Raw genomic sequence first — 23872 nt, 5'->3', positions numbered from 1 at the left:
TCTATTCAAGATTCGAGAAATGTTTCATTATTAATAGTGGCCTGAAACCAGGTAGCGAGTCATACCCGCACCTTTTTGTAACAAAATTAGTCGAGAATTCCCTGACACAAGTTAAGAACCGTGTATATAAAGTCGAAAGTACATGGCAAGCAAGTACGCCATCCCAGATGTTACAAATGTTACAATATCACCAGAACAGAATTAGAGAAGAACAAGATCACGAACAAAGACGTATGAAAGACACGAAAATGAAAATGCTAGTGGCCCAGTCGGTTCCAGCCGACGGTCAGAAAAAGGGTGTGACCCAGACAAGTAATTCAGCAGCTCCTGTTAAAGTGACATGCAACTATTGCAAACAACCAGGCCACTACGTAAACGAATGTCCAGTCCTGAAACACAATATATCAACAGGTAAATCTAAAGAAAGACCACGTCAGCCTAGACAAGACCAGGTCCAGCAACAGACTTCACAGAATATACAGCCTATGCATGCTCCACCACATACAGTACAGACCGTAGCGGTATCACAGCCACAGCCCATTGCCGCGACGCAGCAAGTTTCACAACAGATGTACCAGTATGCCCAATCTGATTATCCCGATTATCAGCGATACACATGAAACAGCCTAGAGAGGGAGGTTGGCTTGCCTCTTATTGAGATTCCCGTAGATCAAGAGGGTCCTTATGTACATAGTCAAGTATTAGGAAAAGACAGAAAGTTTCTAATTGACACAGGGGCAAGTCGCACCACGATCAGTCACGACGAAGTTCCAGGGGCACCCCTCTCAGGCTCACAGAATGTTTCCCTTGGTTTTTCAGGACAGCCTATTGTAAATGAAGTATCAAAACCTGTTCCCCTAGCAGTAGGTCCATTATCACGTGTTACAGACCTGTTACTCACGAAATCATGTCCAGAAAACTTGCTAGGTATCAAGACACTGAAGGCTCTAGGAGCTGTGATATGTTGTTCTCCGGAGGGAGTTAGACTTTTCCTACGTGACTTTAAGGGTCACTATGTACTACGAGAGTTTGATGTCAGATTGAAAAATGTACCGAAACACCTGTGGGCACAAGGCCCAACCGATGTAGGTTGTATGCACATTACACCATACCGTGTTACACTCAAACCAGGAGTTGTTTTACCCCGAATCAGACAATACAAGTTACCACCCGATGCTGTAGTGGCTTTACTGGAAATCATTGAAGAGCTCATTGCCCAAGGAGTGGTCATAGAAACCGACTCCAATGTCTGTAATTCCCCTATCATTCCGATTCTTAAACGTACTGATCCCAATGCACCGCCTGTATATCGGCTGGTGATTGATTTACGAGAACTGAATAAATGCATTGTTCCACAGTATCCTGTGGTTCCCGACATCTCATCCTTATTGACTACTATTGATTCAGAAGCGACGTTCTTTACTGTAATTGACCTCAAGATACTGTAATTGACCTCAAGAACGCCTTCTTCAGAGTACCCATTGATCCAGAGAGCCAATATCTCTTCGGATTCAGTTTAAATGGCCGAAGTTTCAAATTTTCACGCGCACCTCAAGGATTCACAGAAAGCCCCAGCATTTATAGCCAAGCACTGAAAAGACAACTTGACTGTATCCAAATGCCAGTTAACACTGCCTTACTCCAGTACGTCGATGATCTGCTGATCACCGCACGAAGTGAACCCGAATGTGAACAAGCATCACTGACAGTTTTACATTTTCTGGCTGACAAGGGACACAAGGTGTCTCCTTCGAAGCTGCAATTCTGTGTTCAGCAAGTGGTGTACCTTTGGCACTTGCTGTCCAAGTGGGGAAGACAGCTCACACCTGATCGAGTTCAGTTAATTGCACAGTTACCACAACCCAAGACACAAAAGGAAGTGCGGGCCTTTATAGGCCTCACCTCGTACTGCAGACAATGGATTCCTCAGTATGCATTTCTGGCTAAACCGCTGATACAATTGACAACACAGGAGGCAGCGACTTCGACTGCCCTCCCTTGGACTCAGGAACACACACAGGCTTTTGAGGAATTAAAGAAAGCTTTATGCCAAGCACCAGTTTTAGCGACACCATGTTACAGCAAACCTTTTACACTTTTTGTTACAGAACGTGATGGTACAGCGTTGTCTGTCCTCACACAAGATCAAGCAGGTTCACATAAGCCTTGCGCTTATTTTTCAAGTACATTAGATCCAGTGGCCCAGGCTCTGCCTGCGTGCTTAAAATCAGTTGCAGCGACAGCCCTAGCAATCAGACAAAGCGACTCAATAGTATTAGGACACAAATTGACAGTACAAGTTCCACATTCTGTAGAGGTCCTTCTAAACCGAACACAGACTCAACACCTGACAATAGCACGACTGACAGGTTATGAATTGACGCTATTCCAGCCACACATAGAAATCAGACGCTGTAACATTCTAAATCCTGCAACATTGTTACCCTCGGTTATGACAGATTCAGCCCCGCATGATTGTATAGAGATCATTAATGCAGTAACAAAGCCCCAACGAGACTTAACAGATGTTGCACTGACAAATCCAGACCTGACACTTTACGTGGATGGTTCATGTATGAGAACAAGCACAGGAGAATTAGTGGCCGCATATGCAGTGACCACTGAAACTGAAGTCAAAGAAACACACCGTATTGATACACTGTCTGCTCAAGCAGCAGAGCTTATCGCTCTGACCCGAGCCTGTATACTAGCCAAGAACAGGAATGTTAACATATATACAGATTCACGTTATGCCTTCGGAGTTGTACACGACTTCGGAGTGCTATGGCAAGAACGAGGTTTCTTGACCTCTCACAGTGCCAAGATCGAACACGGTCCCCTCATTCAAGCACTGCTAGAAGCAATACATTTGTCTTCAGGCATATCCATCATGAAGTGTAAAGCACATACTAAAGTTACAGACTCTATTTCCCAGGGTAACGACCTGGCAGACCAAACAGCAAAACATACAGCATTGACTCACACCCAGACAACTGATGTGACAAAGACAATAGTACCGACACATTGTATGACAGTTAGTGATCCCACACTAGATGTAATCGATATTCAGACACATGCTACTCCAGATGAAATCAAGAAATGGACTGAACTAGGAGGGATCCAGACAGATCAGGAATGGATGACGAAGGGAAAATCTACATGGTTTCTCCCCGACTCTATGGTTCAAGTCATAATAAATACAGCACATAGTCCAGCACACCTGGGAGAAAAAGCTATGTTAGACAGTTTACAGAATCTCTGGTTCAACAAACATTTACGAGCAGCAGCAAAACAGAAAGTGCGTACTTGCATGATCTGTTGTCAGTTCAATCCAGGTAAAAGCGTCCCTGTAGAGCAAGGTGGATTTCATCCTCCCGATCACCCTTTTGAAGTCCTCCAGATGGATTATATCCAGATGGAACGTTGTCGAGGATTCAAGTACGTCCTCGTAGTTGTTTGTGCACTTTCCCGTTGGACCGAAGCATATCCAGTCCCAGATTACACTGCCCCGACCACTGCCAAGCAGCTGGTTCGAGAATTCTTCCCACGGTACGGCTTGCCTCGTATCGTGTACTCAGATAACGGACAGCCATTCTCATCCGAGCTCATGAAGCAGGTTTCACTCCTGCTAGGATATCAGTGGAAATTCCATTGCGTCCGACATCCCGAGGCAGCTGGCCTTGTAGAGAGGCACAATCAGACACTGAAAAGCCGTCTTGCTAAAATATGTAAAGAGAAAGGGGTCGACTGGATAGTCGCCCTGCCAGTTGCACTATTCTATATGAGAATGGTCCCACATTCGAGATCAGGACTATCCCCGTATGAGGTGGTCTTTGGCCGGCCACCAAATATGTGGGGGACGCCCATGCCTAAGAAAATAACCGATGTTGACTGTAATATGCTGACAGATTACCTTGCCTCCTTGATGTCTGCACTCCAATCATGTCGTTCACAGGTTGCCGCAGCCTTTCCCGACAACACTGATGTGAAGCCACACGATGTCCGTCCCGGAGATACTGTCCTGATACGCAATTTCGATAGGAGGAGTCCGCTGGAGCCCCGTTGGCAGGAGCCGAAGCTCGTCCTTCTGACCACGAGGACTTCAATCAAGGTTGAGGGCCGCAAGGGGTGGATTCATACGAGTCATATTAAAAAATGTAATGAACTATTGCCAGAGACTGACTCTTCCACCCCCTCAAAGGACTGCCCAGATTCTAATGACTCTAAACTTCCCATGGTAGAGAAAACTCTGCAAGAGGAGTATAAATTAAAGTTGCGGTCTAGCAAGTCAGACAGTTTAATTGTTTAAGTCCTCCCCTAGGTGAATCGGTTAAATAGTTTCTGACATGTATCCCCTAGACCCCAATAGAGAGAGAGATAGAGAGAAACAGATCAAGAAGCAACGATATTGCAAATCTCTCAAAAGTTACTGTATTGTTACCTTATGGATTATGTTTTCTTTAAGTCTCACTATTATTGTCACAAGTGTAATTTTGCATATCTATTTTCCTATTGCTACACGTGCACATTCTTCTTCTAATAACACTGCCGAGCATTCTTTTAGTGAGTTACCCCCTCACGAGTTGTCTTACCGACTTGCGCTGCGCAACAATACATTCATTAGTATGTTACATCACTCTCATCAGACCAGCAACGCTACTAATTGTTGGATATGTGGCCGACTCCCTCCCTACCAGAAATACAGGGGAGTTCTGCCCCTCTTCCCGTACCCGTTCACACACAATGGTTCATGTGGCGCCTGGTTTAGTTTGATTAATTCCTTAGATTCAAATTCCGTAGTTTATCAGGGTAACTGGGTATGGGGAAACCTGAACACAGTCTTGCATAGAATATGTTATCCTGACAAAGAGGGACTTCCCAAAAGGACAGGGACTGATCTAGAAAATGAAGTACATGGATTAGGAAATTTTACACTTAACCTCATGATTCTGAATGTTGAATCCAAAACTGAGCCAGACTTGCCCACTATGTCAGTACTACCAGTCAAAGGTGAATTATGTGTCAGAAAGAATGGTTCCGTACACCTGGGTCATAGTAAATGTACTACTGTGGTCGAATTTAGTGATAAGGGCAAGTTCACATTCAAAGCTACACGTCATTCCTATTTCATTTGTGGTCAGACAGCATATATACGTTTGCCTCTAGATTAGGATGGGACCTGTTACATTGGATTCTTACTGCCACCTGTTTTCCTAGCTCCACCTGATTATCATAGAAATTCCCGACTAGTACACAGACCAAAAAGAGATCTCCCAATTGTCGACTATACTGAGACAGCATGGGAACAGTACACAGATTTCAATAAAGGTTTCTTTCCCTATTTAGGAGCTATTTTTAATAGTAAGTCTATCCGTCACTTGACCAGAACTCTCGAAGCAGTAGTGAAAGAGACTACTTCCGCCCTAGGTAACTTGACTGAGGAACAGTCTGCTATGAGACTTGTCGTTCTTCAAAATCGTCTTGTTATTGACGTCGTACTAGCCGATCGAGGAGGAGCCTGTAAGGTCCTCGGGTCAGCTTGCTGTGTTTTCATTCCAGATAATGCTCCGTCCGTATATAAGGCTATTACACGTCTCCATAAGATAGCTAGTCAGATACCTCAGAATCCAGGCACTTGGACTTGGTCCGGTTGGCTCTGGACTACTATTTCAGCTTGGGGATGGAAAATACTGTCACTCCTTGGAACAATACTACTTATAGTATGGAGTTGCTGTTTATGTTTACAATGTGGGCCAGCGATTTGCGGCTTGTGCGCCACATCCTGCACTCCCCATTCAAGTCAACGTTCTAATTCCCATGTGAAAAAGGATGAGCAGATGATACTAACTACACAAATAAATGGATTAATGAAGATTGATATATCATGAAGGGTCCGTAGGGAACAAGGAGGGAATGAGGAAATATAAATTTTATGGTCAAGAAATGTTCCCTAACGTGTACCCCACCGTCTCCATGTACGAGCTTAAAGTGCATGTAACTTCCCTCCTATGCCAGCTATGAAGACGCAAATACATTTGCGTTCAACGTTAACATGTCCTCTTTCAGACCCACCCTGAATGGGTTGGATATTTCGTTCCTAAGTATGCCTTGCCACCGTCTTTGTATGGTGCACTTTCACGTATTTTTGGCTCTGTGCGAGCTAGGCCCTGTTTTCTGTCATCGAGCCTCTTTTCAAAGTCATCTCTGCCTCCTGAAACTGCAACGTGGGATGCCCCCCCCGTGAACTCTGTCCTACTCCCTACGAGGCGAGCGGAGCCTGGCTCGGCCTGCCTGCCGGCCAAAGGCAGTATTTTACCTTCACGTTATCAGCATAGCCAAGCTCAGCTTCCCGAAAACACATTCCAGTCCAGCAGAATAGATAAACAACCCCTCAGCTGTAGAGCAAAGGGCCCGGCCTTTCTGTCTCCATGCAAGTAATTCATAGCTCCCGTTACCATGGTAGGCCCATGACCTCCTCGCTTTACACTCAGACACGTAGGCACATATGCACGTATTCATAGTCAAGTATAGGATAGCCTCTGTCCAAGAGACCTTTCCTTCTAGATAATATGGTTCCCAAACATCAGATATCAGATATGATATAGGAACGAGTTGATCTGACATGCCAGACTTCTGTCTCTTCCCTCTAGTGTAAATGTCACGTCCCCTGCACCCTCCAGCTTCACGTCAATCAAACGTCATGCAGCTGCGCGCGCATCCAGACCTCAGATTTCCGCTGACATTGCAAGATTTCTGCTATGTACCCACCCACTTGTGACACTTTCATGTGACGTTTCTAGCACACACCTCTGTGCACGCCCTAGTTCACGCCTTCTGATTACGTATTGCTAACACGTGTGTGCTCTTATCTTGTTTCTCTCAGCTGTTACGCCTTCTGTATTGGTTTCCATTATGTGCTTTAAGTATAAAAGTTATGTATTGTCAATAAACTATGCTCTATCCCTTCCTGAACCCCAGTGGTGTCAGGAACCCGATATACGGTTCGAGAACCATTCCTTTTTAAGGAATAAAACCCCTAAGAACTCTAACACCACGGACTCTGCGTCTTTCTTTCCGATTGAGTTATTTCTTTATAAGTACTTACCTGCATAGAAATTAGGACGGTAATTAAATATTTACCACACCTGAACCCCAAAAATACCCCTTTACCCAAAAACCCAAAACTGACCCTGAACCCTAAAAATAACCCTTTACCCCAAACATATAACATAAAAAATATTGATATACTTACCAATACTTACGTTATAATGGTATGCGTTGTAAAGGTACCTGCGTTGTAAAAACATTCGTTGTAAATACATGCGTTGTAAAAGTTTTTGCGATGTAAAAGTTGCGTTGTAATGGTATGTTGTTGTAAAAGTTGCGTTGTAAGTGATGTTTCCCATTTTATCCTGTATACAAATTTACATAAAAGACTGTACATCAGGCACTTTATCTCTAACACCTTATTTAATCATCATTCTCTAATTTGTCATAGCTGTCTGTATGGGGATGAATTTCCATACAAAGGCCCATTTTCACTCACACCTTCATACAATTGTCATTCACTGATTTGTCATTGCTATCTGTATGGGGATATTATCTTTATTTACCTTGCGGTATTCTTAAGGAATATGGCTCTTCAATTCCATAATTCCAGGATAAAACAATATATCCTCCGTCTACTATATTGAAAACTTGCAAAAAAAAAGCTCAAGTCGGATTTCAACATTCTGTACTTACATGGTTATTACGGGTCAATTATGCCTCTACTTGATGATGTCATTATCTTTTTTCTATTGGTTTCTATTATTAAAACTTGCTGCACATTGGAGCCAACGTTTTTGGTATATTTTCTCGTGGGAGTAGGCTCTCTATTCTTACTTTGATAAGCTGAAAAGGACAAGGAACCTATTTATTATAGGCACATATTATTGTCATAGTGTCTCCAACCTGCTGATGGTATCTCAACACAAACTTACCTCTCAATATATAATTCATGTGCTTTACTTCTTCCTGGCGTTCACCCCTCCACCTTAAATATGGTATCGGGTTCTGGAATTTAAAAATTTAAAAATGTGGACAGAAATTACTAGCCGCCATTATTAGCCCTCACGTTCCTTTCGTCATCATTACAGTAATTATATTGTCTCTGCCCCTTTATCTATAATGGCATAAAAGGCTTTTAAGCGCTCGACTATTTACTTGCTCATTGGGCGCAACTATCGGTTGACTTGCTTTGAATGTTTTTAGAGACCAATACAGCCTTATAGATGGCCATATAATGTGCAAGTAAATGTAGAGTTATGATATAATGCACTAATCATAGGGTTCACAGTTCGTACTAGGCATCTAACATGTTGTTTTTACTTTTACATTTTTATAAAAGAAAGTATTTACGTCCTGATGAAGGTGGAAAAGACTAATATACACCGAAACGCCGCGTCGACTTTTTGTAATGATACTTGTTTTTAACCATTGTAGACAATTACATTGTTTTATATTGTAACCCAGAGGGAGGCATTTATTTGAATAAAATATTTTTTTTACTATAATCTTAGATGTGATTTGTAGTATACTGTGACACCTGATATTAGTTGACACTTGTGACTGAAAAGTATTCTATGTAGGGTAGTAGTTTATTGGTCCTAAGAGAAAGTATATAGTGTTGCTATTAGAGATTTCTCCACCACAGGGACTATACTTTTGTTGATGTTGATGACCCCCTCCCTGTCATTTGTATAGGGGTACCTTCCTCCCTTTTGAATACTGCAGAGAAACACTGTGGGCAATCATCCTGCCTCTTATGATGTGGAGAGCTGTACATGTCTCAATGATAATAAGTTCTCCTATTTTAATCATTCTTATACACATTTTTAAAAACATGGAAAATATTCGGTTGATTTCACCCATTGTTTCATAGCCATTCAAATAATGCATAGTATACCTGGTGAATTTGCATTTTCTGTGGCTGTTGGGCAATTCATGTGCATATGGAAAGATGGAAAGAAATATCAGCTCTTCCTCCTCCCCGGTCAACTACTGGAACACAGCCTTTTAAATTGGAAGCAGCAGCATGAGGTAAATGAAGCATACCTTGACACCACTGATGGATGCACATTTCACCACTAAATGAAAAAAAAGCCCTGACCCTGTCAAGTACCACTCATCAGGAGTTGGACTGAAATGTTTTAAGTGTGGTGTGCGCACCATCACACTAAAATGCAAAGGTAATGCATTTATAATGCTGCTCTGACCATCCAATGAGGAGTGTTAAATGAGGAGCCGCAGCTAATACGGTGGCAGTGAGTGGGCTGTGCTGCTTGAGCCTGCTCTGTAGACAAACACTGTGGCCCCTTAATTATCCCTAATCCAACATGGACAAGTCAAAATGAACTCTACATATTTTTTAGAGGAACAACACAGGCTGTTACTTTAATCCAGCCAAGCAGGGCAGCTTAAGTCTACCGCGTGGTTTTCATAAACAAGCAAACCATTACCCAGAAGAGGTTACTACAGAGCCCTCACTTGGATCCAGGGAAGGTGTCTTACCTGTTTCAAGCATGTGTCCCCTCACTGTTTTCCATTCTACCCCCACCGCTGCCACACCAGTGCCTCCTCTGGTCCGTCCCTGGACTCAAGTAGCACAAAATATGAAGATAACAAAGCCTTTCAGCATGGAGTGAGTCTACAAATAAGGTTTACTTGGCCTCCTTAATTTTTATTATGGTTGAAGAATAGTGTTAGGCATATGGCCGTTCAGGGAAAGGTGATGTAAGCTAAATGATACAGAGACATCAAACTAGTGGCAACTGAATATTGAATCAAAGGCAGAACAGACGAGGCAAGCTTTCAAAATATGCCAGATTTTTTGTAACTTTGACCCTGCATGCCAGCAAACCTGATCCCCAGTCAGACATCACTACTGCTCAGGCAGGGCCCATGATGATAAACAACTTATCTGCATCCACTTGTGTTGGGAGAGCAGTGGGCCACAGGATTGTGTATTGTGATGAACCTTGCATTGACGATGGCAAACAAGCGGAAAAGACTCAGCTCACCATTGACTGCAACAGCACCACCTGAGCAATCCCCTGAGTCCAGAGAGAGAGGCTCAGAGCATTTATACCTGTGCAATGCCAGCCGGGCCAGTGAGTCCAGTACTGAGCAGCAGTCTGAGTCACTGGTGAATATTGCCATGTCATAGGCCAGAATATCAGTATCCTACCCGTGCAGAATGAGGGGCACAATGTCCAGAGCGGCTTCTAGCCTCCTGAAAAGGGGATCAATATACAGTGAAAATAGCAGAGGGTAAGCGGGCAGCCCTGCCTTGTTCCCCTCTCTATCGAGAAGGGATATGACTTTCCAGGGAGCAGTCCCTCTCCCTGGAATAAACCCGTGCTGCCAGATTGAAACAAATCACTGTATAATGCTGCCTAGCCGGCTGGCAAACATTTTGGAGTAAAGCTCAACATCACTATTTAGCAATGTAATTGGCAAAATAAGAGCCCAAATCTGTAGGGTGCTAAACTTTTTTAAAGAAAATAATCACATTTGCTGTACCCCAAGGACCTGGGGGGAGTGTACTGCCTCTAATATCCTTCAACAGCCCCACCACCTCCTGATGAATTTCTATTAAAAAACTTGAAGAACTCTAGAGGGATAGAGTCTGTACCTACAGACTTCCAGATGGGAGAGCATGTAATGTCATCTGACACTCTTCTGATGAAATATCTACCCTTAATAGAGATTTTTCCTCCTGGGTGACTTTACAACATACCCTTGAGTCCGCAGCCTCTAAATCTGGAGGACAACCTGAGGGGGAGATGTTATAGAGAGCAGCATCGAATTCCATTAATGTCCCACAAACCTCTAAGGGATCTTTTACCAAGCTGCCTTGCAAACCCCTTATCTGGCCCTGCGGCTTGCTGTTGCTTGCTCTCACTGTGAACAGACACGTCACAAGTTTGCTCTATTCATAGCATTCATGATTTTTAGCCCGGAATTCCCAATCAATTTTCTCAGCAGTAAATTCATTCAATTTCAATTTCAATCTTTCTTTATTTCGGCGTTCTATTGCCATAAAAGATTTGAACAACAACATTTCATAATAAAACAACCCAATTCAATTTACATACAATAATAGTATATCGTTTATAAAATTAGTAATTTAAAAGTCAGAAAGAGTTACCACAAAAAATAATTTGACATTGCTGTCTAGTTCATCAGCTCAGCCTATTCTTAAAATACATAAATGAAGGCACCCCGTAGTGTTACAACTTCAAGCCCTTTTTCCTACGAACAAAATAAATGGAGTAGAGATATCTGCTGGCACTGAATACAATGGTGTGTGATGTATCAGATTTAATTATTCTAAATGCCATCTTACATGACCTAATTCCATATAGAATACACAAGGGTTTAATTATTTTTTTTGGTCCGGCATGTATGCCGGGCAGAAGAAAAGGATATGCATATCATCCTCCTTGTGATTGCCCTCGCACAAGGTACATAGAGCTCCTATGGCTGGAATGTCATTAACATTTTTCCTAGACCAACGGGCGAGGGTTGAATTAGTCATGAGGTTGCCATATCTAAATTTCATATAAAGGGTTTTAGCGAGTGGGGGCTCGATTTCATCATGGAAACTCTCAAATAGGGGGACATCTTTGAAGGTTAAAAAGTTGCTAACAAGTGATCCACCACTATTGCCATTGTATAGTTGGTTATTTATAAAACCCCAAAAAAGGCTTTTTTACCACATTTTTTGGATTTGGCGGCAACCTATCAGGGCTTTCCCAGAAAAGATGAACACCTATTTCATTAAACCATATTCTGATATGTTTCAGCCAGACATTGGAGTTGGATACATCTAAGCATCGTAACTCTTTAAACCCATTCCTATAATCAAGCAGCTCTGGAGTCTGCCATAGTCTGACCCAGAACAACAGTGGGCGGACAATGGTGTAATGATCCGTCCTCTTAAAGTCCAAGTCTAACTGAAGAGGTACCAGGGGCGTGCCTTTTGGGACCCTTACAATGATACGCATAAATGTATTGTCCATAGTAGCAAAAGCATCTTTTGACATTGGCCCCCACATTTCTGTGTGAATATTACCTTACTGTTTTCAATCTGTGGGTTCCATGTGAAATTTGAGTCAAGCGAAACCCCCAGGTAGGAAAAGGAATCAACTAATTCCAACTTTTGGCTATTTAAAAACATGGATACTTTATCAGATTTGGCAGGAATTGGGGTCATACATTTTGGTTTTTTTGTGTTAATTTCTAACCCTTTCTTGCTACAGTATTCGCTAAATGAATCAAGCAGTGCCTGAAGACCTTTCATGGTTTGCGAAATTAGAATGGTGTCATCCGCAAAATGTAATGCAGGCACCCTTTCTCCATTTAGTTTTGGTGAATCATTCAGGCAGCCATCTAAATGCTCGGCGATGTCATTCACCAAAAGCGAAAATAATGTTTGTTCCAGAACGCAGCCTTGGCGAACACCACGTTCAATTGGTATATTCTTGGTGAGTTCGCCATTCGGACCCCACCTCACTTTGGCAAAGTTCCTAGCATCCTCCGCCTCCTCAGACCCAGACATCACCATCGCCATCCCGGAAGGCTACAAGATCATCCGAAAAGACCGCACCCACCATACAGGAGGAGGCATCGCTATCGTCCACAAGAATTCCATCCGCATCTCAACCAGCTCAGACGTCAACCTCGCTAGCGCCGAGTACCTTCACTTCCAGATCCACACCGACCCCAAGACCACACTCAGAGGCACCCTCCTCTACAGGCCACCAGGACCCCGCGCACAATTCAGTGAAGACATCATGGACTTTATCACCCCACACGCCCTCCCCTCCGAGGACTACATTCTATTGGGAGACCTCAATTGTCACCTAGAAAAGAACAACAACCGCAACACCACCACCCTTCTGGACAATCTCGCAAACCTCGGACTTAAACAACTTGTTAATACCCCTACTCACTACGCAGGTCACACACTCGACCCTATCTTCACCTCCAGCAAACATATCTCCTTCAGTCACACCACAGTTCTCCATTGGACGGACCACAGCTGCGTTCACTTTACCTACAAAAAGACCGCAACCCACAACCATCCTCAACCTACTCTGCGAAGAAACTGGAACAAAATCACCATCAACCAGATTACCTCATCGCTCCTTCAAAACCCCCCCGCCCACTCCTCGAACCCCAACCAAGCAGGCATTAACCTCAATCAATGGCTAACCAACAGCGCCGACATCCTAGCACCTTTGAAAAAGCGTCAAATCAAACTAGGCAACAAAAACGCATCCTGGTTCAACGATGATCTTAAGAAATCCAGGAAACACTGTCGCTCCCTTGAGAAGGCCTGGAAAAAAGACCCAAACACCAGCACAAGGGACGCCTTCAAAAATGCCACCCGCATACACCACCAACTGATCCGATCTGCCAAGAGAGCCGCATTCAAAGACCGACTAGACAACAACGCCCACAACAGCAAGGAATTATTCAACATCGTCAAAGAGTTTACCAACCCCACTGCCAACTCCAACGACATCACTCCCTCCCAAACCCTTTGCGACTCCCTAGCTTCGTTCTTCCATGACAAAATCGCTGACATCCACAACAGCTTCGACAACCAACCCGGAGACCAACCTACACAGCCTTCTGCTGTACCTTCACCCCCCTTGAACATCCTTAATGACTGGAACCCAATCTCCACGGAGGACACCATCAGACTGATGAACTCCATCCACTCAGGATCCCCACAGACCCATGCCCTCACCACATCTTCAACAAAGCAGACTCCATCATAGAACCACACCTCAGAGACTTCATCAACTGTTCCCTCAACTCTGCCACCTTCCCAGATGGCTGGAAACAAGCCGAACTCAGCGCCCTTCTGTAAAAACCCTCAGCTGACCCCACCGAAATCAAAAACTACCGCCCCATCTCGCTCCTCCCATTCCCGGCCAAAGTCATTGAGAAAGCTGTCAACAATCAGCTCGCCGCCTTCCTCGAAACCAACAAATCCCTCGACTCCTCACACTCATCGCAGCTACAGACGACATTCGAACTCTACTGGACAATGGAGACACAGTCGCCCTCATCCTCCTCGACCTCTCCGCAGCCTTCGACACAGTCTGTCACAGCACCCTGCTACAATGCCTCAGAAACATCGGAATCCAAGGAAAAGCACTTGAATGGATCACCTCGTTCCTTGCTGGAAGAACTCAGAGAGTCCGCCTCCCACCATTCAAATCAGAAGCCTCAGAAGTCATCTGCGGCGTGCCACAAGGATCTTCACTCAGCCCCACCCTCTTCAACGTATAAATGAGCCCCCTCGTGGCCATCGCACGCCAACACAACCTCAACATCATCTCCTACGTTGATGACACTCAACTAATCCTCTCACTCACCAAAGACCCCAACACCGCCAAAACCAACCTACATGAAGGAATGAAAGAAGTAGCCGATTGGATGAAGCACAGCCGTCTGAAACTGAACTCAGACAAGACAGAAGTCCTTATCTTAGGCACCTCCCCCTCCGCCTGGGACGACTCTTGGTGGCCAGCGGCCCTTGGAAAAGCACCCATCCCGACGGACCACGCTCGGAACCTGGGCGTCATCCTGGACTCCTCACTCTCGATGACCAGACAAGCCAACGCCGTTTCATCATCTTGCTTCAACATTCTCCGCATGCTCAAAAAACATTTCGCTGGATCCCCACCGAAACTAGAAAAACGGTCACCCACGCTCTGGTTACAAGCCGACTGGACTACGGAAACACCCTATGCGTCGGCACCACCGCAAAACTTCAGAAAAAACTCCAACGCATCCAGAACGCAGCAGCCAGACTCATACTAGCCATCCCACGTAAAGACCATATTTCTGATCACCTGAAAGACCTCCACTGGCTCCCCGTCAATAAACGGATAACATTCCGCCTCCTAACCCACGCACACAAAGCACTTTATGAACTCGGACCAGAATGCCTCAACACACTACTCTCCTTCTACACCCCCTCCCGCCAGCTGCGCTCTTCCAATCAAACACTTGCTGCTGTACCTCGCATCAACAAAACCACCATGGGAGGAAGATCCTTCTCCTACCTGGCTGCTAAAACATGGAACTCACTTCCCATTCACCTTCACCTCACTCAGAACCACCTAGCATTCAGAAAGCAACTTAAAACGTGGATATTCGACCAATAATTCCCCACCCCTCTTCAAGCGCCTTGAGACCCTCTGGGTATGTAGCGCGCTATATAAATTCATTGACTTGACTTGACTTGAGCATGCCGCTCGACCATCTGGACTAATAGACAGTCAGGTAATCCAGCTTCATGGAGGGACCTCCAAAGTAGTTCTCGCGGTACTAGGTCGAATGCCGCTTTAAGGTCTACAAAGGCGACTTACAAACGGCCCTTTTTAATGTGGACATATTTCCAGTATAGGCAGCAGAGCCTAAAGACTTGGTCAATGGTGCTCACCTTTCTCCTAAACCCAGCCTGGAACTTAGTAAGGACCATTTTGTCTTCTTGCCATTCATTTACACAATTTAAAATGTGTCCTGAATAAATTTTCTGAAGAATGTCTATAAGGCTGATAGGTCGATAGTTCGAGACATCTGACCTATCGCCTTTTTTGAAAATTAGGACAATCTCAGCTCCCTGCCAGCTGTTAAGGAAGTCCTTACTGTGGGACAACATATTGCATAATTGGTTTATGTAGGGCGCCCATATCTTTGTATCGTGTTTGTAAAGGTCCCCAGGTACCTTATATAACCCCGGCGCCTCGCCACTTTTCACAGAATTTATCGCCGACTCTGTTTCCTCAATTGTAAACTCCAGAGGATCAGTAAGGGCTGTATGCAATAGCGTTTCTGCGCTAATCTCGCTTGGGTTCCCATCGTGTTTTTTATATAGGGTTGTAAAGTGATTGACCAACGTCATTTCATCAAGATGGGCATCTTTTACAACCTTCCCCACGTGGTTCCCATTCACCACCAACCACCAGAACCCTACTGTGTCCTTTGCTTTTGCAGCTTCCAACATTTCAGCCCAGCTGTCCTCCTCCCACAACTTCTTTGATACTGCCTGCACTCTCTTATAATCTTGCCTGGCAATTCTGACCTCTGCTGGTGTTTTAGTTTTAATTGCCATCAGATGTTTCCCCTTGGATACTCTGCAAAACCTATCATACCAAGGTTTACTATGGGACATATTGCTCAATTTCTGGTGGCTCTTTTTTGGCATTTTTGTCACTAGTACTTTTAATGCTTTAAAAAACTCGTTATGTGGAGCAATAAATTGTTCAGGGGTGCTGCTCTTGGGTGGGGGATCCGCGAAGGTTTCAAAATACCCAGCAAGCTGTGAATATATTGCTGCAAGGATGTCACCATGTTCTAATATATGAGACCATATTGGTGCGCTCCTATTATTGCTAACCAGGGCCTCATTACTTGCAGAACTATGAGAATCTAACTGTTTTGTAGTCCCATCCTCTGCAACCAGACATTCTTTTATCAGTAAGTCCAAGGGGTAGTGGTCACTCTCTAATCTATCTTTCACCTCAAGGTCAACCATGTGGTGCCAGATGGACACCGAGACAATTATAAAGTCTAGATTAGTTTTACAGTTGTTTCTAATGAAGGTCGGATTTTTCAAGATGTCCAACAGGAGGCGACCATTACAGGCCCTAAGCCCATGTTACGCAGTCAACTTTACTAATTGTACTGCCAACTTTGTTCAGTTTACAGTCTATGTTATCCAACGGAGGAATATTATTTACTTGGTCCTCCTCCTCAAAAATCTCACTAAGCCCTTTAACCAGTTCAAAATTGCAATTTAAATCACCAGCTATAATGGTCGCCTCTTTGCCAACTGATCTACCTAAAAAGTAGTCCAACTTTGTTATGACTAGCGATTCCTTAGATGTAGAGGCAGGTCTATTGTAAACATTAATTAAAAAAAATGGTTTCCCTACATCATTAGTAATTTTTAAAGCTAATGGATCTAAAGAACCACTGTCAATGACTTCAACTCAGATCTTTAGTGTAACTTTAACCCAAGTAATTAAGCCACCTGATGGTCTTCCTCTTGTAGAAGGGACTGCTCCAGTCCCATACGTTTTAAAGCCCACCCTATGTGGTATGTCTACTGCCCACTTTTCCTGTAATGGGCAAAAATCACTAGAGTCAATAAACTCTGCCCAGTCGGGGCCCCTCAGATTTTTGGTTACTCCAGCTATATTCCAGGATATCAGTCTCACAGTTGCCTCACTGCTAATATTTGATGGTACTAGTTCTAAGTTTGATCGCCTTGGATTTGGGAGGGTCACTCCCGTTTTATGCATTATCTGGGAATTCTGTAGATCATGTGGTATAGTGAGTGTCCAGTTTTTTTCAATATTGTAGGGGTCCTTTTTCCCACCCTGCTCATTTCCTTCAGCATTCACCACCTTGGCCTCATCTGACAGACAGTCCCTGAGATCGTACACAGGGATAGGGCTACTAGTGCGAGACGAGCCATTAATGTTGGTTACGCAACTCGTCACAGGCCTCAGTCAGTCCACTGCCTCCAGACAGCTGAATCTATTTTGTGTTGGGGCACCCATCCATCATCTTTGATTGCCCTGTCTCTCACCAGTTGTCCCTCCATGGCCTTGATAGTCAACAGTAGTCCATCTCCCCCCCCCATCAATACACCTATGTGGTGGATAGAAGAAGAAGAGTGGTCTAGTGGCAATTCCAAAGGTTCCACCCAAAGAATTCCACACACAGATATGATTCACAGTACGTGGATCTTCGAATGTTACGATAATGCAGTCAACAGCGATTGATTTGTTTGTGGGGCCTATCCATGGTGTCCTACGGACCATTAAGATTTTACTCTTTTCATGATAGGGTAATGGCCTATTTAGATTCAACCAGTGTGAAACTTTGTTATTTAGTGACCAGAAGGTTTCCTCATGGTGATTATTTATTTCAGGAACCCCTGTCAACACTACAACAAAAAGACTAGCATCAGGTGGTAGATTGGTGTATCCTCCCTTATCTTTACCCCCTTTTTGATTCCCCTTTTGGTTCTGTTGATCTGGTTTAGTGGTATTAGTACCCTGTCCAAGGATTTCCTGGTTTGTTTGATTGGTGTCTACGTGGTTCACAGTAGTTGCTTTTGGGTTATAACAGTCTTATCCTTTGCCGGGGGCTTAGGTTTAGTCACATGTGGTGTTGGTAAAGGCAGTGAACTCTGAGCACCATCTGGAGTGCACTTCGGCGTTGGTCCCACTATGCCAAGACTTGTTAATGTTATCAAACTTTTTCCACCTCAAGTAACTGATTTTCTATGGACATCAATCTTGTTTTAAGAGGGGTTAAAAGTTTCCTTATAATGACTCCTATGTTCTTCAATAGGATTTCATTCCCACCATCCACATTACTAGTTTCTGCACCTCCCAAGTTTCCCAAGTTAACTATGTATTGCGAACCCTCCGGTACATCTAAATTTACAACAATTTCAAACTCTTTGCGCCTTATTACTGAATTGTCAGGAACTAAACCAATCCCATTTCCCTCATTATTCACCACATTTCTCCCATTATTCACCACATTTCTTGTCGCCAATTCTTTTACAATTTTGGATTTTTTCCTAGCATTAGGGCGTTTCCTTTTTGGTATTGCGCCCTCCTACCTCCCTTGTAGCTGCCTCGAGCTAGTCTCAGCTCCCTGGGCGTCTATTTCATTGGTTGTACCCAAAGTTTCATCCACCACAGCTAGCCCTACAGAAATTATATTGTCTACAACAGATAGCATGGATATTTCTGAGGTAGTTGGTATTCTGGAGACTAAAGCTGGGGTATGATGTATGTCAAGAAGCGTGGTAAGGAGAGCAGAGTTAGTCACACATTTGGGAGTTCTAGCTGATGCTATATGACCCAGCGACGACTTTTATGACATTGCAGGATCCTGTGATAATCTTCTTGCTGCTGCTAAATCCAAAGATACTCTCTGTTCCATTAGATGTATACCCATGTCTATTACAGAATTTGACCTAGTGATACAATCATCAAGGTTGCCTGTAAGCTGTTTACCCCCTTTAGCAGCCCTAGTTCTGCTTTCTCTGGTGGCCATCTTTTGCTACCCTGTCTATATTTATATTAAGCACACTACAACAATGCTTATATATAATACGAGCAAGTAATATAGTATGCAAAAAGTGAGAAATAAGAAGTAAAACCAAGGGGGGTTGCCCGGTCCGGTCTGGATCGGTCAGGAACAGGCTAGAACCGTGCGCGCCTGTGCGCGTCCCGCGATGCGTTAAGTAACACCTGTTAAGTAGGTAAAGACAGAGGGGCGTGTCCGACCAGGAAGAGGCTGCAGCTGTGTCAGTATCTGGGCTGCTGGTCCTCGCAGTCCCGGTATGCTCCGCACCAATGTCCGCCCAAGGCACACAAGCAAACTGCTAGTGAGTGGCTCCCGCAGAGTGGGGGCCGTGAGCAGTAAAGAACAGAAGGCAGGGGGGGCGTGTCCGGCTGGCAAGAGGCCGCAGCTGTGTCAGTATCCGGGCTGCTGGTCCTCGCAGTCCCGGTATGCTCCGCACCAATATCCGCGAAATGCACACAAGCAAACAGCTAGCAAGCGGCTCCTGTGGAGCGGGGGCCGCGAGCGGTAAAGAACAGAATGCAGGAGGGCGTGTCCGGCCGGGAAGAGGCCGCAGCTGTGTCAGTATCCGGGCTGCTGGTCCTCGCAGTCCCAGTATGCTTCGCACCAATGTCCGCCCAAGGCGCACAAGCAAACTGCTAGTGATCCGGCTCCCACGGAGAGGGGGCCACGAGCAGTAAAGAACAGAAGGCAGGGGGGCATGTCTGGCCGGGAAGAGGCCGCAGCTGTGTCAGTATCCGGAATGTTGGTCCTCGCAGTCCCGGTATGCTCCGCACCAACGTCTGCCCAAGGCACACAAGCAAACTGCTAGCAAGCGGCTCCCGCGGAGTGGGGGTCGCGAGCAGTAAAGAACAGAAGGCAGGAGGGGCCTTCTGTTCTTTACTGGGGTTACTGGGGTTTTGACAGTGAAAACTGACCCTTTTTTGCAAAGTAACCAGCTGTAGTTTTTGAACCCTAGCTCTGCCGGCACCTTGAGAAACCTAGCAATCTGTCTGTTTTAAAAAACTAGACACCCAGGGGAATCCAGGATGGGGTGACTTGTCTGGCTCTCTCTAGGTTCTGTTACCCAAAATCACTTGCAAACCTCAGAATTTGTCAAAAAAACAAATTTTCCTCACATTTCTGTGGTGGAACGTTCTGGAATGTGTGTGGATCCACAAAATTCCACCTACCCCACATTCCCCAAAGTCTTCTGAGAAAAATGTACCTCACTTATGTGGGTGGGTCAAGTACACATGACTAGGACCCAAAAATGTATTGAGGCAACATAAAAATTACCTATCACAAAACAACCTGGTTTTGCAAGGGGGATCCCATGAGTTTGTGGCCCCTGGCTCGGCGGCAATCTAGGTAAATCTACCAAACCCATACATTTCTGAAATGAGTCCAGCAAGGTATGGCTACATCTACTGGACCTTACTGGTTGTGGGTATATATAGTAGGGGTGGGAGGAATTTGCGGAATCGCGTTAAGCAAATCTCTGCAAAACGCTAAATTACCCAAATTACCCCAATTCAGCGAGTGGAATGGAATTTACAGCCTAGGCCGATCATATTGGACTTGTAGGTTCACCAAGAACCCGACGAGCCCAGAGCCAATAACCTCCTCCTTGAGGCTATGCAAATGGATGGAGGGGGGCCATGCGGCCCCTCTCCCAGAGCCTCTCCCTTGATGGTCCTGGGGACTGCCACCCCCCAGGGTACGGCTATGGCAGGGCAGGAGCATGGCTCCTGCCCTGCCGTAGCAAACTCTGCTTTGCTTCTTTGAAGCAAGAGCAGGAAAAGGCTTGGGTCCTTAACTCCCCAGACTGGACCACCTCAATATTGAAATAAGCAAACAGGAAGTCTGAGGGGGTGATTTTGATTACAGTTGTGATAAACCTTAGACCATTAATTCCAAAGTTTTTAAGCTTTATTTCTCTTATTTTTGATATTTCAACAAAGCTATTCTTAAATCAATAGAGCAGAAACACCACATTAGTAAATCACACAATTCAAAAATGTTTGAAATAGAGCTATATACAACATTTACATAGTGCTAAAATAATTGTGAGAAAACATATTAATATATGGATCGTTTTTGCAAACAAATAATAACAACAAAACAATAAGCCCAAGACAAACATCAATAACTCATATGTACCAGCCTGAATTAAAACAGTCCTACATTTATATTAACACCAGACGGACAGTTACTCATTTTCGAGTTGTCCCACATGTCACATGCATTTGATGCTTCGATCACAATATAAGATTTGAAGCAATGTTTCTGGACATCAGTTCCTGTGGAACAACTCCACACCTCAATTAAGAGCCAAAATAGTAAGTCCAAGTCCTTAAGAGAATCCCGGATTTGTTAGGGATTCGAAACATGTTGGCTTTGAGTATGGGAGACTGCTGATGGGGTGTGTCATGAGGAATGTCAAAAAATGTTTCCCTCAGCAGCTTCTGACAATACCCACCAGTATGTTAGGTATCCCCATCCTCTCACAGGCAGGACAGAAAACATGTCTTTCAGCAATTTCACATCTGATTCCCTAAAGCAAAACTGATGCCAGATTGTTTAGGGTAGAAATGCACAGCATTTGTATTGTCCAAAGGTTCATAAACCAGATATTTGTCCAGAGAAATGTGTGATACAAAGTGGGGAGTACTTTCCAAATGGGTGGCCATCTTGAATATGATCGTCTTCCCATTACAAAACATGTGTCAATCAACAATTAAACACATGTTAATCATGTTGTATCTCTTTACTTTTAGTGAAACATGGACTGAGAAGGAATACATGTTGAAAAGAAAAGTCAAAAGAGTACTCAAACATGATGTTACGAGCAGTAACCCACTGTCTCCCGTCATCCACCTCCAGGCTGACTGTCTGCTTTTGGCACACTGTTTGGAGCACTTTGTCGCAGACAAGAAGTCCTTCTGCGAAGCTCTGAAAAATGTCTCCTCGCTATTAAAGACTGGAGGTTATCTAATAATGAGTGCAATGCTGGAAACAACATTTTACATGTGCGGCAACTTCAAGTTTCCTATTTTCTACATGGATGAGGATTTTCTGAAGGATGCCCTCATTGAGGCTGGTTATGACATCCAGGAAGAGTACATTTATCTTCGGAAAACAGAAAGTTTGTATGATGTCACAGATTATAAATATTTTGTTATTTTAAAAGCACATAAAACAAGATACATCTACTCTTCAAATTAAAACTAAAAAAACATTTCAGAGGCAAACTGGTGGAAGAGTGAGATTAGACGAACATTACATTCCTTCTTTTCCAGAATTTCCATGATGTCTTTTATTATTTCTTTTAATTAAAGTCAGTTGTTGCCAGCAAATGTTACATCATGCCGAGCATGCATGCGTTTTAGTAGTAGTGATTAGTTGATGAATAAATGTGAGTAGTAGTAGTAGTAGTGAGTAATTAATGTATAAATGTGAGTAATAATAGTGAGCAGTTGGTTCATACATGCAAGAAGTTGTAGTAGTAGTGAGTAGTTGATGCATAAATGTGAGTAGTTGTAGCAGTGAGGAATTGATGCATACATGTTAGTAGTTGTAGTAGTAGTGAGTAGTTGATGCATAAAAGTATTTGTAGTAACAATGAGTAGTTGATGCATCAATCCAGTCAATATAGAGCAATGGTATACTACTTCCTAGGTATGGCGTTCTTGTTGAAAACTCCTTAAGTTGAATGCTTTATTTTTAATTATAAAAACGACAATCTCGATCCTCATTCTGAGAACTGAAGCCATGAACCAGAGGCCTTACTTAAAAAGTCTGATGTACAGGATAGATGAGTCAGTAGTCCAATTCATTCATTCATTATAAACTTTATTCAATCTTTTTTTGTTCAGATCAAAAAAGTATATAAAAGTTGATAAACCAGGACAATAAAATCACAACCGATCACAATTCTTTTCATAGACAAGCCCCATTTGATGAGGTTTATAATGGATTACCATATGCAACACATTTAAGGAAATACATTAGGCTAAAAATTACTAGGTATATGGTTCTATAAATATCTATATTTTTAAAAGAGTAATAAAAACAGTGAACAAGTAAAAGATTATCATAATTTATTTGTGGGCCTCATATCTCCTTTTACATTTGCATGCCTATAAAAAAGATGCAACTGCAAACCAGACAAACGGGTGCGGGAGTGATTTAAAAAAAATATAATGCAGCCTTGCATTGACAGAATTTGTGTCTCTTTAGAGTTTGTACAATAAATGTCTTTCTTTCTTGAGCATACACGCTACAAATCAATACCTAATGCAAATTGCTTTGTGGTGACTTAGAATCACAAGGTAAACCAAAGTGACTAAATCTGCTACCTGGATAACAAAACAACAACCGGATCAGATTTAGGCAAAATCTCAGTAGGATAAACTTGTGATGAGAGGGGGACCTCTGCTAAATATGGAAACTCACCCTCCTCTACTGGGGGTGGTAGTTAATACAACCAAACCATCTGCATACCATAGTTCTTCTCTCTACGGTCGTATTGGGCCCTCAGCCTATAAATATCAGCCAACCTCAGCTTGGGAAGTTCTGGCATGTCATCAGTACCGTAAAAATATTGAACAAGCCTAAGGCACTAAATTCCTACTCAACATAGCCTAACCATCTACTCCTGCTGTGGTTCTCCATTTTGAGTTGGTCTGTAATAATCCTTTGGTCAAGGGAG

The 23872-nt window shown here is 43.7% G+C and overlaps 1 protein-coding gene across 1 annotated transcript in view; it reads left to right on the top strand.

The window, feature by feature from the left end:
• LOC147718309 (nicotinamide N-methyltransferase-like) overlaps nt 1-22800 on the top strand; it is an 80617-nt gene extending 57817 nt beyond the window's left edge. Inside the window, exon 3 of the mRNA XM_086966691.1 lies at nt 21939-22800. Coding sequence (XP_086822817.1) covers nt 21939-22386 — 448 coding nt within the window. The 3' untranslated portion in view covers nt 22387-22800. The remainder of the gene's footprint in view (nt 1-21938) is intronic.
• The last annotated feature ends 1072 nt before the right edge of the window (nt 22801-23872 follow it).

The sequence above is a fragment of the Lissotriton vulgaris genome, chromosome 4_1, assembly GCF_964263255.1.
Source record: "Lissotriton vulgaris chromosome 4_1, aLisVul1.2, whole genome shotgun sequence".
Classification (NCBI taxonomy): domain Eukaryota; kingdom Metazoa; phylum Chordata; class Amphibia; order Caudata; family Salamandridae; genus Lissotriton; species Lissotriton vulgaris.
This window is presented reverse-complemented; position numbering and strand designations above follow the sequence as displayed.